The sequence below is a fragment of the Triticum urartu genome, chromosome 4A (assembly GCF_056163025.1).
Source record: "Triticum urartu cultivar PI428250 chromosome 4A, HENAU_Tu73, whole genome shotgun sequence".
NCBI classification, from domain to species: Eukaryota; Viridiplantae; Streptophyta; class Magnoliopsida; order Poales; family Poaceae; genus Triticum; species Triticum urartu.
Window position 1 is genome coordinate 6,742,511 of NC_141876.1, and position 11,482 is coordinate 6,753,992.

At 47.6% G+C, this 11,482-nt stretch overlaps 2 protein-coding genes across 2 annotated transcripts; both read left to right on the forward strand.

Annotated features, from left to right (window-relative positions):
- The first annotated feature begins 3,079 nt into the window (after window positions 1-3,079).
- Window positions 3,080-7,294, forward strand: LOC125550170 (uncharacterized). Its single transcript, XM_048713100.2, has 5 exons — window positions 3,080-3,509; window positions 4,334-5,054; window positions 5,576-5,951; window positions 6,261-6,813; window positions 6,898-7,294. The coding sequence occupies exons 1-4, from the start codon at window positions 3,236-3,238 to the stop codon at window positions 6,312-6,314; spliced, it is 1,425 nt and encodes a 474-aa protein (XP_048569057.1). The 5' UTR covers window positions 3,080-3,235; the 3' UTR covers window positions 6,315-6,813; window positions 6,898-7,294.
- Window positions 7,295-7,695: 401 nt separating this feature from the next.
- On the forward strand, window positions 7,696-10,964 carry LOC125550171 (large ribosomal subunit protein uL1). The gene is made up of 6 exons (XM_048713101.2): window positions 7,696-7,818; window positions 7,893-7,928; window positions 8,809-9,028; window positions 9,611-9,776; window positions 10,250-10,455; window positions 10,586-10,964. Exons 2-6 carry the CDS (start codon window positions 7,924-7,926, stop codon window positions 10,637-10,639), a joined length of 651 nt encoding a protein of 216 aa, XP_048569058.2. The 5' UTR covers window positions 7,696-7,818; window positions 7,893-7,923; the 3' UTR covers window positions 10,640-10,964.
- Window positions 10,965-11,482: the final 518 nt, after the last annotated feature.

Consider the following 11,482-nt stretch of genomic DNA (forward strand, 5'->3'; position numbering starts at 1 on the left):
ACAGAAGAGCAAGCAGATACTGTGGTGTAGATTAGCACGCGCACACACCAAAAAAAGTTTCAGAAATTGACTGTCAGGCCTTGGGAATGCTGTTACTGGTCACTATTTGGATTTATGTGTCATTTGCGTTCATGGGGGTTCAGAGAATTAAACGAAAGAAGATGAAGATGCAAACATCTCAGGATAAGCTTATGATCATAAAACATACATCGCCACTTCAGTTATTTTAGCGTGATTAGTCAGCAAAGAAGTTTTTTTTAGCTTTATGTATTGTGATTAAATATTTGTAGTTACTTTTATGTTGCTCTCCAGTTGTTTACTTTTGTCCAAATTTTTAGTTTTGAAAATAGCTTCCCATGCATTCTTAAAGTTCGGGAGAAAATACAGGAGAACCTAATACTTGCATGAATATGAAATGATTCAATCTTGTCTCGTAATGTCCAGGATAACTGACACATGGGATTATTTTTCTTTGCTGGTTTTATAAGTTTTCTCCTAGTTTTCTTTTATTTTCTCTTATATGTTTTATTTTAAAATTCCTGAATATTTTTTGAATTTGCAAAAAAATGTGCTTCATGAATATTTTCACACTCATGAATGAATGTTTTTGAATTTAAAAATATTTTTTAATTTGCAATTTCTTTTGAATTAGTGAACATTTTTTGAAATTCTGGAATACTTTTTTGAATTTTCAAACATTTTTCACATCTAAGAACATTTTCTGAATCCATGAACATAGTTGAAATTCATGAACATTATTTAATTTTTATTTTTGAAAACTCACGTAGCCTTTATGAACTCCTCCCATCGTAGTGTGCTCCATCACATGAATTCCTCGTCTCACGTCGAGTTCGATGCTCATGCTCATATCTCGAGTGAGCTATGCATCAGCAAGAGCTAGAGCATCCTGCATCCAATAGCACTTTATCGGTGAAGCACCGTCATGGATCAACCGCACTGTCCTAAGCGACTCCGCAAGCCTGGCGTCCGAAGGAGATGGTGGCACTGGAATGAATTCGACTGTTGCACTTGCACTTAGTGCTGGAGAACAAGTGTTTTTTACACATGACAGCCTTAGTTTGCAAGTTGCGGTAGTGTCTTTTTTTATTTCAAGAAAAATGCCAGCAAACTAGTGGAAAGAAGCCAATATGATTTTTGTCATGAAGTCATATGTGGCTGTTTGATTCCCCTGGTCCAAGTTGCATCCATGTAACTTTAAACTTTGAATAGAGCTCTCTCGTTTTTCTCAAAAAAAGAGAAGGAAAAAGCTAGTGGAAAGATAGAAGTGACGGGGGCCGAGCCCAGCCCAGCCCAGCTCAGCCCAATGAACGAGTATGGTGAATCCGGTCCGGAGAGGAGACCCGAGTCTGACCCGAGTAAAGCTACGGTTGGCCTGGACATATATATACGCTAAGCTAGGTTTCGTTTTCCTTCGGATCAAGCGAGCGAGAGCGAGAGAAATCCCCAGTCCACCAAATCCTAACCCACTAGGAGCGATCGCCGAGAGAGATTCAGCGATGGCCGTCGAGAAGATTCAGTTTGCCATGCCGATGGCCGCCGAGCCGGAGGAGCCGTCGTTGGTCGTCAAGGCGGGGCCGAGGGGCGCCGGCATGCCGGAGCCGGGCGAGGTGGACTACTCGTCGGACGAGGAGTTCGACTCGGACGAAGACCCGGAGGTGAGCTACGCCAAGATCTGCGAGCGGTTCGAGCGGCGCACGCGGGAGACGCTTGCTGCCCTGCCATGGCTCACGTTCGAGTCCGTTGCCTCAATCCTCAAGAGGCAGGAGTACCAGGAGCTCAAGAGGCAGCAGCAGGAGGAGCAGGTTTACGTGGCGGTCTGACTGCTATCTATCATCCATCCATGTATGAGGGGGTGCGCTTCTTTAGTTCAGTTTTTCTCAAATTGTGTGAGGGGGTGCACATCCTTTTATTCCACTTCTTTAGTTCAGTTTTTCTCAAATTGCCATGTAATGTGCTATGAGAGGCACAACATAATTTTCTGATTTACACTATCACCGTAATTCTTTTGTTAATTCATCAACAAATTGTGTGGCAACTAAAAACATATGTGGCCATTATGTGTTGCTATGACGGGTACAAGCACATAATTTTTAAGATGTGTTGCCATGACAACTACAAGCATATATTGCCATGGCAACACATCATGGCCATGGGATTCAGAGGTGCCTCAACTCTTACATATGCATCATGGAACCATGAACCATTTTCATAGTAGGTAATAATAAAGATAATTTCAAGCATATGTTGCCATGCCATTGAATTGATGTCAACATATATGCCTACCCTTCAGCGATGAATTGTTTTGTCAACAATCATCCAAAGAGGGGGGAAGATTGCCGGTGCAACCGAGTGCCCCGAGAGTTTTGGAGACTATTGGAGACAAAAGCAGTAAAGGGACTAATGTGTTTGCTAGTGCACACAGAGAGCATGCTTTTATGTGTAGGAATTTTTTTTCATGCCCGGACCTGATGCATCATACAGGTTCTCTTCGGTCTTTTCGTTTTCTCTTTACTTGTTTTCCTTGGGACAGTGATTTGTGACGCATGCAGACCACGCTCACTGTCATGTTCTGGTCTAAATGATCCGACAACTGCTTGGCAGCCGCTTGAGCGAGCTCGTCCCAGGACCTCAACAGGCTTGCCACGTCAGCGGGCTCTGCTCGACGTGGATGGATGGATGCGAAAGGAGGGAAGGGAAAGGACTTGGCGTGCTGAAAACACACGGCGGCATGACATGTTCTCTCCCTCCGGAGTGGATCGGTCGAGGGAAGGGAAAAGAATGTCTCCCGCGTAAGGCGAAGGCAACGCACCGCACGTAACGTGCCGTGGGCGAAGCCGAAGCGCGTGATGGAGAGTAGACCGCTACGCGTACGGCAGGCACACACCACCGCACCACACCAACCCCGACCGGACCCGGCACGTGCACCACGAGCCCGGGCTCCGAAATCCCCGAAACGCCCCTTGTCAGACGAGCCAGGCGCGGGGGCAGGACGGTAACTTCGCGTGCCTGCCACTAGATGAGATGAGATTCCCTTCTTCCTCCCCACAAATCCAGACCAGACCAGGCCAGAGGACCAAACCCTAGCTAGCTCGCCGCGCGCAACCCTCCCGCCAGATCTCGCCGTCGACCCCCGACCTCCCATGGCCGCTCCCGCCCCCCGCCTCGCCGGCTTCTAGTTCGCGAGCTAGCCGCGCGCGGATCGGGGTAACAAAGCATGGAGGAGGACGCGGCCGCGGCGCCCGACTCGTGGGAGACGGCCGACCTCGACGGGGCCATGAGCCGCCTGCTCCTCTCCTCCTCCTCCCCCGGTGGCGCCGCGCGAAGGGTCTCCTCCTCCTCCCCCGGTGGCGCCGCGCGAAGGGTCTCCTCCTCGCCCGACCTCGCCGACGACCACCAGGAGCAACCGCAGCAGCAGGCCGACGATCCGGTCGCGCAGGTCGACCAGTTCCTCCGCGAGGCCCTCGAGAAGCCCCGCGAGCGCCTCCAAGGTACGGCCCCGCCCCGCCCGACCTCGTTTCCGCGGCTACTCTTCTTACTAGATATTCGGCGTCTCTTCCCTAGTTTTGGTTGCCGCGAGTCGCGCTAGCTAGCTAGCTGGCTAGCTTCCAGGTAGAATTCCAGGTGCGCGGCGAGGAATTTGGGAAGCGTGCAAAGTTCTCGCGTCCTTGTTTCAGGCACTGCGCGGTAGGTAAAAGGTCAGGTGCATCCATAGCCAGTGCTAGCTCTGTGGTTTGTCGTTCCAGGTAATAGGTTTGTATGTAAGTACTTGTGCAGGACAAGGAGTTCGCGTACGCCTAGTTGATTTGAGCCGCGCGTTCGGTCATGTGCATCCACAGGTGGTGTTAGCTTGTATTCTGGTGTGCCGAGGCACGCCATGTGTTCCTGCTGGAAGCCTGGGAACATGCTGCAGAGCATCACAATGCAACATAGCTCCGAAGCCTGTCCCTTCCTGTTTGGGATTACTTGGCCATATTAGTCGAACTGCGTATTGACAAATTGTTTGGCGATTTTGTACTAACTTTTGGACAAGAAAATGCCGTAAGACGTGTGCTAAGCTAGCAGCTAGCTTGTGTGTTCGTCTGGGTTGCTCAAGTATCATCATGTCAGTTATTTAAAACATTTGTACACTCTTGAATTGTTCCATAGGCAGTTGCTTTACGTTGATCGGATTCCCCCCTTTAACCTGCTATGTTGCATCATGTTTCTGCATCTTGTCTTACTATGTGACTAGATTCCTACATATAAATATGAAAAGTTGAACATTGCTCGAATAGATAGTTTTATCTCATTGCAATCTCATCTCTCATTGCAGTGCTACGGATGGAGCAAGACATTCTGAAGTTCCTTCGTGACCCTGGGCAGACGCAGTTTGAGTTCCAGGGTCTTCCGACTTCGTACCTGCGCCTCGCTGCGCACCGTCTGGCACAGCATTATTTCCTGATATCGATCGCCCTGCCGGATAACAGCCTGCCTGACGGAACCAGTTCGCGGATCATCCTTCGCAAAACGTCGGCTGAGTGCCGATTGCCTGCTGTCCGCCTAGCTGATATTCCAGTTAATCTCCCTCAAGAAGAGAGCAGCGCTGTGGCCACCAAAGTAGCTATTAAGCAAAGGCCTCAGAAGAATCAGCATGGCGGCGCAGGCGCAGGTGCCAACTCTAACAGAGGCAACCTTCAGAAAAGCGTCGAGGAGAGGAAAGAGGAATACAACAGGGCACGTGCTCGCATATTTAACAGCAGTAGTGGTAGCACTAGTCCGGTTGATGGAAGACCAGCTGATGAAGTGGTTTTGCCCAACACCCTACATAGGTCCACTTCCTTGGAGTTGAACTCAAACACCAGGTTCGGTGAATTGACTGAAGCTACCCTTGAAAGGAGTTTGACTAGCACCGCATCTAGCAGCAGATCAAATAATAGAAGCAGGATTGACAAGGAGCCTCCAGTCAATAGGGGCAGGCAAGGCAATAGGGTGGCGATATTTCGAGACCGTGACTCTGATCGCAAGGATCCTGATTATGACAGAAGCTATGACAGGTTTGTTCACATAACACAGTTTTTATTGTTGCTATCTGAGCTGGAGTTTCCTGTGTCATAATCAGTAGGACCTGGTTTTTATGTTGCCTCAGTGTAGTTCCATGTTTTATGGTCTGGCTGTGCTCTTTAATTATTCCTAATGCACTTTTTCTCCTTAAACCACCAAAGTATGTGGTTAAGTCTGTGATCTGTCATATTTCTTAGGACTATTGATAGGATCTGTGAAATTAGATTTGTACATATTAACTTCGCATTGATTGCCGATGATTGGAGGGAATTCGTGTGAAACATGTAAACAATATATTTAAAGTGGGTTCAGTGGTGAAAAATCATATCAAAATATTTCACTTGTTCTGATGAAGATGATTAAGCTATAATCTTACTATTTCAGATACTTGTCAATCTTATTCTAAAGAAGTATATATACGTGCCAAGGTTTTAAGCTTATTATTATGTTCTTATAAACCCTTTTGGATATGGACTTTATGACAAGTTCACTCACCGCTAAATGGGCATTGCAGGTATATGCAAAGATTTGATCCTGGATTTGGATTTAATGGCGGCGCGTACACCATTCAACCTTTGTATGCTCCTGCTGTTACCTACAACACTGAGTTCCCCCAGCTTGGGTCACCACAAATGTCTCCTGTTCCTGTTGAACAGCAGCAGCCCCATCCAATGGCTCAGCACATGCCTGGGCCCTGGTCGCCGGCTCAATCACCTAATGCAGTTGGCTACAGGCCTCCAGATGGTGTTATGCCACCCTACAGTCCTGGTCAAGCTGGTGCTCCTGTCAGATCTTCTGTTTTCATGCATGCTTCCCAGCAATATGCCATGCCTTCACGCCCAGGGGTCACATTTGTACATCCACAGGATTCCATGCGACCATTTGCACAGGTCTGTGTTTTTTCCTATCATTCGTACTGAGCTGATTTCCTAGAGTAATCTTTTGATAGCCATGACTGCCTATGACTGTCTTACTTCCTTTTTATGTTTTTGGCATTTGGCATACAATCTTCTCTTTAAGCAAGCCAACTTTTGTTTTTTTGTACCTCCAGTGTTCAGTGATAGATATTTTTCTAATGATTTTAGTTCCTATATTTGGAGATGTAAAATGTTACCTAGGCAGTATACACTATAAATTGAATCCTAAACTATGTACTTGCAGAGTTTCCTTCTGTCTTGACTCACCCCATGTTTTTGCAGACTCACCACCAACAACAATCTGAAGCTAGTCTACGCTTAGCCCGGCCCCGGTGAGGGGCCTGGGCGTGCCTGCTCCTGCCAGCATGGGCCGAACTTCCAACTCAAATCGGATGAGATATCCTTCTCATTTCTGGCTGGCAGGAGCAGGCATGAAAGAACCGAGAAGCGCCGGGCCGAGCTAGTCATTTGCCTGATACTGTCATGCCCGTGCGCTTCTCGGTGTTGTTCCTCCCTGCACATTGAGATGCAGGCGGGGCACCGTACTCCTTCATCGGTGGATTAAACTGCAGACAGTTGCGTGGGCCTCAGAAGTCCATGACACATGGAAAGAAGCTGAGAAGTCTAGGGCAGAGCCGGTCGCCGTCTCGCCCTTGCTCGGGTTCTTTGTTCTTGGCGTTGCTGCTTCCCCTTGCATACTTGAGATGCAGGAGGGGCACATGTTGCCGCCACTGGCTCCTCGGAACACGAGTGGCGCCACGTGAGCTGCAATAGAAGAGAAGAGAAGAGAATGGCGTGGGGACATCCAGCATGTGGATCGACAGCCGGGACCTGGGTTAGTCCAGTGATCTTTGTGTTCTGCTTCTTACACTTCATCCTTTTGATGATGGGACTAACGATGACGAACTGCCATGTGCAGCTGCCCGACTGGAGCACTAGGCCCGGCGCTTCTCTTGCTTCCAGCCGAAGCCGCAGCATGGTGGCTTGAAGCTGCGCGGCATGATATGGTGTGGAGGCAAGCTGCATCGACTGCCGCCCGGCATGCCACCCTTGCTCCCAGTGTCTGCAGGGAACTGCCGCTGATGATGATGACGACGACGACGAAGAGTTTCCAGTCCTGGCTTTGTGTTGTCTTAAGATTCTTGTTCATTCAAACTTGGTAGTAGTAGTAGTAGTAGAGTACCAGTATCTGTGTCTGTACATGGTAGCAGTTGGGGGTCACTCACCATCGACTTGTTTATTAATTAACTATGTCGTTATCAGGTTACAACTTGAGTTGCAGCTGTTGTTAAGCTCCATTAGTGCTTTGAACTGAATTCGGTTGCACGTATGTACGTATGTATGCATGTGTGGTTTGGAGTCGACGTGGTTCTTACATAAGCAGGCCATCGTTGGTCCTGGCTACTTCCTCCGTTTTAAAATAGATGATCCAACTTTGTATAAATTTTAGTACTAGGCCATCAGGTAAGTTGCCTGCTAGGATTCGACCATCGGGTAAGTTACCCTTGATCGAGTAATACTCCGTACAAGAATTATTTCCATAAAAAAAATCATCATCAGTATTACTAGTACTTTTTGAGGGGAGGATTTCGAGAAACCATCAGCGGCACTCCTCTTGGGCTGGCATGGCAAGCACATTCCCACGGCCTCCGCGGCCCATCGCCTCGTGGCATCGCTATCTGACGGCCGCCTCTCCCTCCAGGCACCGAATCCAACGGCTGGCAGCACCCGCCGCCCGACCCTCCCACCCCCAAAGCCTTGGGCAGCTGCCCGAGGCCACGAGCGCCACAGCCCACTCCCCCCTCGCGCCGCACCCTCCCCAAACCCTAACCAACACCAGGTAAGGCCCCCGGCGAGATCTCTCTCCCCGCCGCCGCTCATCTCATTCTCACCGCGTTCTCCCTCTGCCCGCAGGTGAATCGTCGACCGCCGACCGGCGACAGCCATGAGGTAACGCCCGCCTTTACCGACCCCCCGGTTCCCGTGCCCGTTGGTTTCCCGCGAGCGGCCGTCGGACGGGTCGTCGCCGGCGCTCGCTGGATGGACGGATTACCCCGCCGAAATCGTAGTCGCGCCTAGAGATCCGCCCGCCGGGTCTCACCCGAGCGGAGAGGGGCCGAGATGGATAGATCGCATCGCGCGCCTTTTGGCCTGGATGAACCCTGATGAATATAGACGGCGTTTTGTGGTTGGTTCTGCGTGGCGGGAGTTCACATCACATGCTGGGAGGTTGGGTTCGTGGCAGCTGCATCGTCTAATTTACCTGGGATTTACGTACATGATTTTGTGGTACGATCTCTGCCTGCCTACTGTGTGGGCCGTGGCTGCGTCAGACACTGGTCCCGTGCTGTCTATTACTTTGAAACGTTACCGAATTCGTGGCTTGCATCTGTGAAGTGTTGTAGGGTCAGGAGCTCTTCTGGTGAATAGATGGTGTTTATACCCCTTTGTAGCGGCAATTAACATGAGGAGATTGGGGTTTTTTGTAGCAGTCCTTCGCCTGGTTATCTTGGAATTCGCAGAATTTTTAGTTACTGTGTGATTCATTAGTGACTATTCATGTGCTACCTGCTACTCCCTCCGTTCCGAAATAGATGACTTAACTTTGTACAAAGTTAGTACAAAGCTGAGTCATCTATTTTCGAACGGAGGGAGTACCTATTGATTGATAGCTAAAGTATATTCATTCAGGCTCGTTTTGCCCTGGTAGTATGCCAGCAGTTGGTTGCAAGTGTAGGAAGTAGTGGTAACTTGTAAGAGCTGTTCAGACGTGGGATTTTTAACGCTTCAAATGCCATCCTTTTTGACGCCACATGCTCTGCTTTTGCAGTAAGCTGCAGACCGACGCCCTCAAGGAGGCCATCACCCAGGTGGTGGCGGACGCCAAGGAGAAGAACAGGAAGTTCACCGAGACCGTTGAGCTCCAGATCGGCCTCAAGAACTATGATCCGCAAAAGGACAAGCGTTTCAGCGGCTCTGTCAAGCTGCCCCATGTCCCTCGCCCCAAGATGAGGGTCTGCATGCTCGGTGACGCCCAGCATGTGGGAGAGGTATGGCCCGCCGGCTGCTACTATTAGTCAGTTCTTCTTTTCGTCTGTAACATTTACTGGCTGTGAGGATTTTGGCTGTGCTGTGAGCAATCACTGGTCGTGGGAATTTTGAGCTGTGCTGATAACTTTGTTACATCTAATGAATGTTACTTGCACGCTAGTATTGTGGGCTCTTTAAGATGATAGTAGTGTGATACTGCGATTACACTTTACTCTTTACATGAGTTATTATTTGCATCATGCCGTCAGAATGTGACCGGTGCTAGAACATTTTTTTGTTATTGTATAGGTGTCTAGCTACAGGGGCATAGCTAGGATTATTATTCATCGGGTCCAGCTCTGCTAAACAGTGGGATTAGTTCTTTGCTTAGTCTTAAGCTAGCTTATAAGTAATAAGCAAAATTTATTCGGTTCACTTGAACCCAACACCAATGAGTGGCTCCGCCCATGCCTTGCTAATATGACAACTAACTTTGTTACATCTTCATGAATGCTATCTATATGTAAGAACTGTATTCTTTGAAGTGATAGATGGATCAATGTTCTTTTAACCTTCCTCATAGCTTATTCTCCTGATTGCAGGCTGAAAAGATTGGTCTTGATTCCATGGATGTTGAAGCTCTTAAGAAGATGAACAAGAACAAGAAGCTTGTCAAGAGGCTTGCCAAGAAGTACCATGCTTTCTTGGCCTCAGAGGCTATCATCAAGCAGATTCCACGTCTCCTTGGTCCTGGTCTCAACAAGGCAGGCAAGTAATCTGATCTGTCTCTGTTAGTTTACTTGTCTCTCAGCTGGTTGGTTTACTTCTCATGGTTAGAAGTTCGAATACCATTTCTTTGGTTGTCTTCATGTGGATGTGTGTGTTACATCTTTTCTATCATTGATCTATTATTAGTTTTTGTGATGGTTTTATTTTTAGTGTGAACCTAGCTGAACCTTGTAATTTACTTGCATTTTGTCCTTGTATGGATTTAATGTATGCCATATGGTCTTGTACAGTTGCAGACAACCCATTTGATTCTCATCTGCATCCATGCTTTCGCAGAACAGTCTATTGTGAATTTTGACATTTGTAGAGCTTACTGCATTATATGGTGTTCTAATATTCTATGCCCCATCTGTTGAGAGTTCATAGTTCATACTTGTGTGCATAACATAGACAGCTTCACCATCCCTGTTCTGATCCTGCATACTGAGTGTTGTCTGCTGGTGGCATTGTAGGCAAGTTCCCGACTCTGGTTTCTCACCAGGAGTCTCTGGAAGCCAAGGTGAACGAGACGAAAGCCACAATCAAGTTCCAGCTCAAGAAGGTGCTGTGCATGGGCGTCGCGGTGGGCAACCTGTCGATGGAGGAGAAGCAGATCCAGCAGAACATCCAGATGAGCGTCAACTTTCTGGTTTCCCTGCTCAAGAAGAACTGGCAGAACGTGAGTCCCATTCAGATCTCACTCCCTCCGAGTTTCTGTTTCACTTCCTCTCGTGTCTAGTGCAAGTGATTAGGCCCAAAAGACTAAATTAGACATGGCATGACGTTGGTCATTGCATTTGTTTTTGCAGGTGAGGTGCCTGTACATCAAGAGCACCATGGGGAAGCCGGTCCGTGTGTTCTAAACCCTGTACCCCTACCGCCCATCTATATCAATGCTACCTAGAATACTGGACTTCCTTACTATGTTTACGCATAAATATGTCAGTGTCGTGTCGTAGTTTTTATTGAATTTTGCGCGTGCCTGGTGAAGATGACAGAACGACCACTACTGTTTCTCTTGAGTTGTGATTCTGCTGGAGTGATGTGCTCATCGAAATCATGCCAGAACAATATATATATATATATATATGTGTGTGTGTGTGTGTGTGTGTGCCGTGGATGCATGTTTTGTACCCTTGTATGTTTGCCCACTATGCAATCTGTTTGTCTTAGTGGCCTTTTAGCTCAGTATATATGTATATATATATATATATATATATATATATATATATATATATATATATATACACCAATATGTATGGTAGGATTAACTTAAGACGTGAGCCGTTGGATACACTCTGAACCGTTGGATTGGAGTTCAGCCTCCGCGTAGACGTCTAACATGGCATTTCTTAAATCCTTGTCTTCTCCTGTAACTGGGGCCTCAGATGGCAAGCAAAAGATGAAAAGCACGTGAATAACAGTAGTTACAATTGATGTGTGATATTAATGATGAGGCTTGTGATTGCTCTCATGCAAATTAACCACATCAACAAACAAATCAGATACATGAATAGTCATCGTGCAATCTGCTGGCAAGAAACCCAAATTATCCTGATTTTGTTTTTAAAACTTTTTTATAACTAATTTGGAAGCTATATGACCTAATGCATGTTTTCAAAACTATCACCCGTCAGCCTCTATAAGTCGAAGAGCAACTTTTCGGTCCACCCTAGGCCGATGTGGGCTCTTTGGTCTCCTGTTGG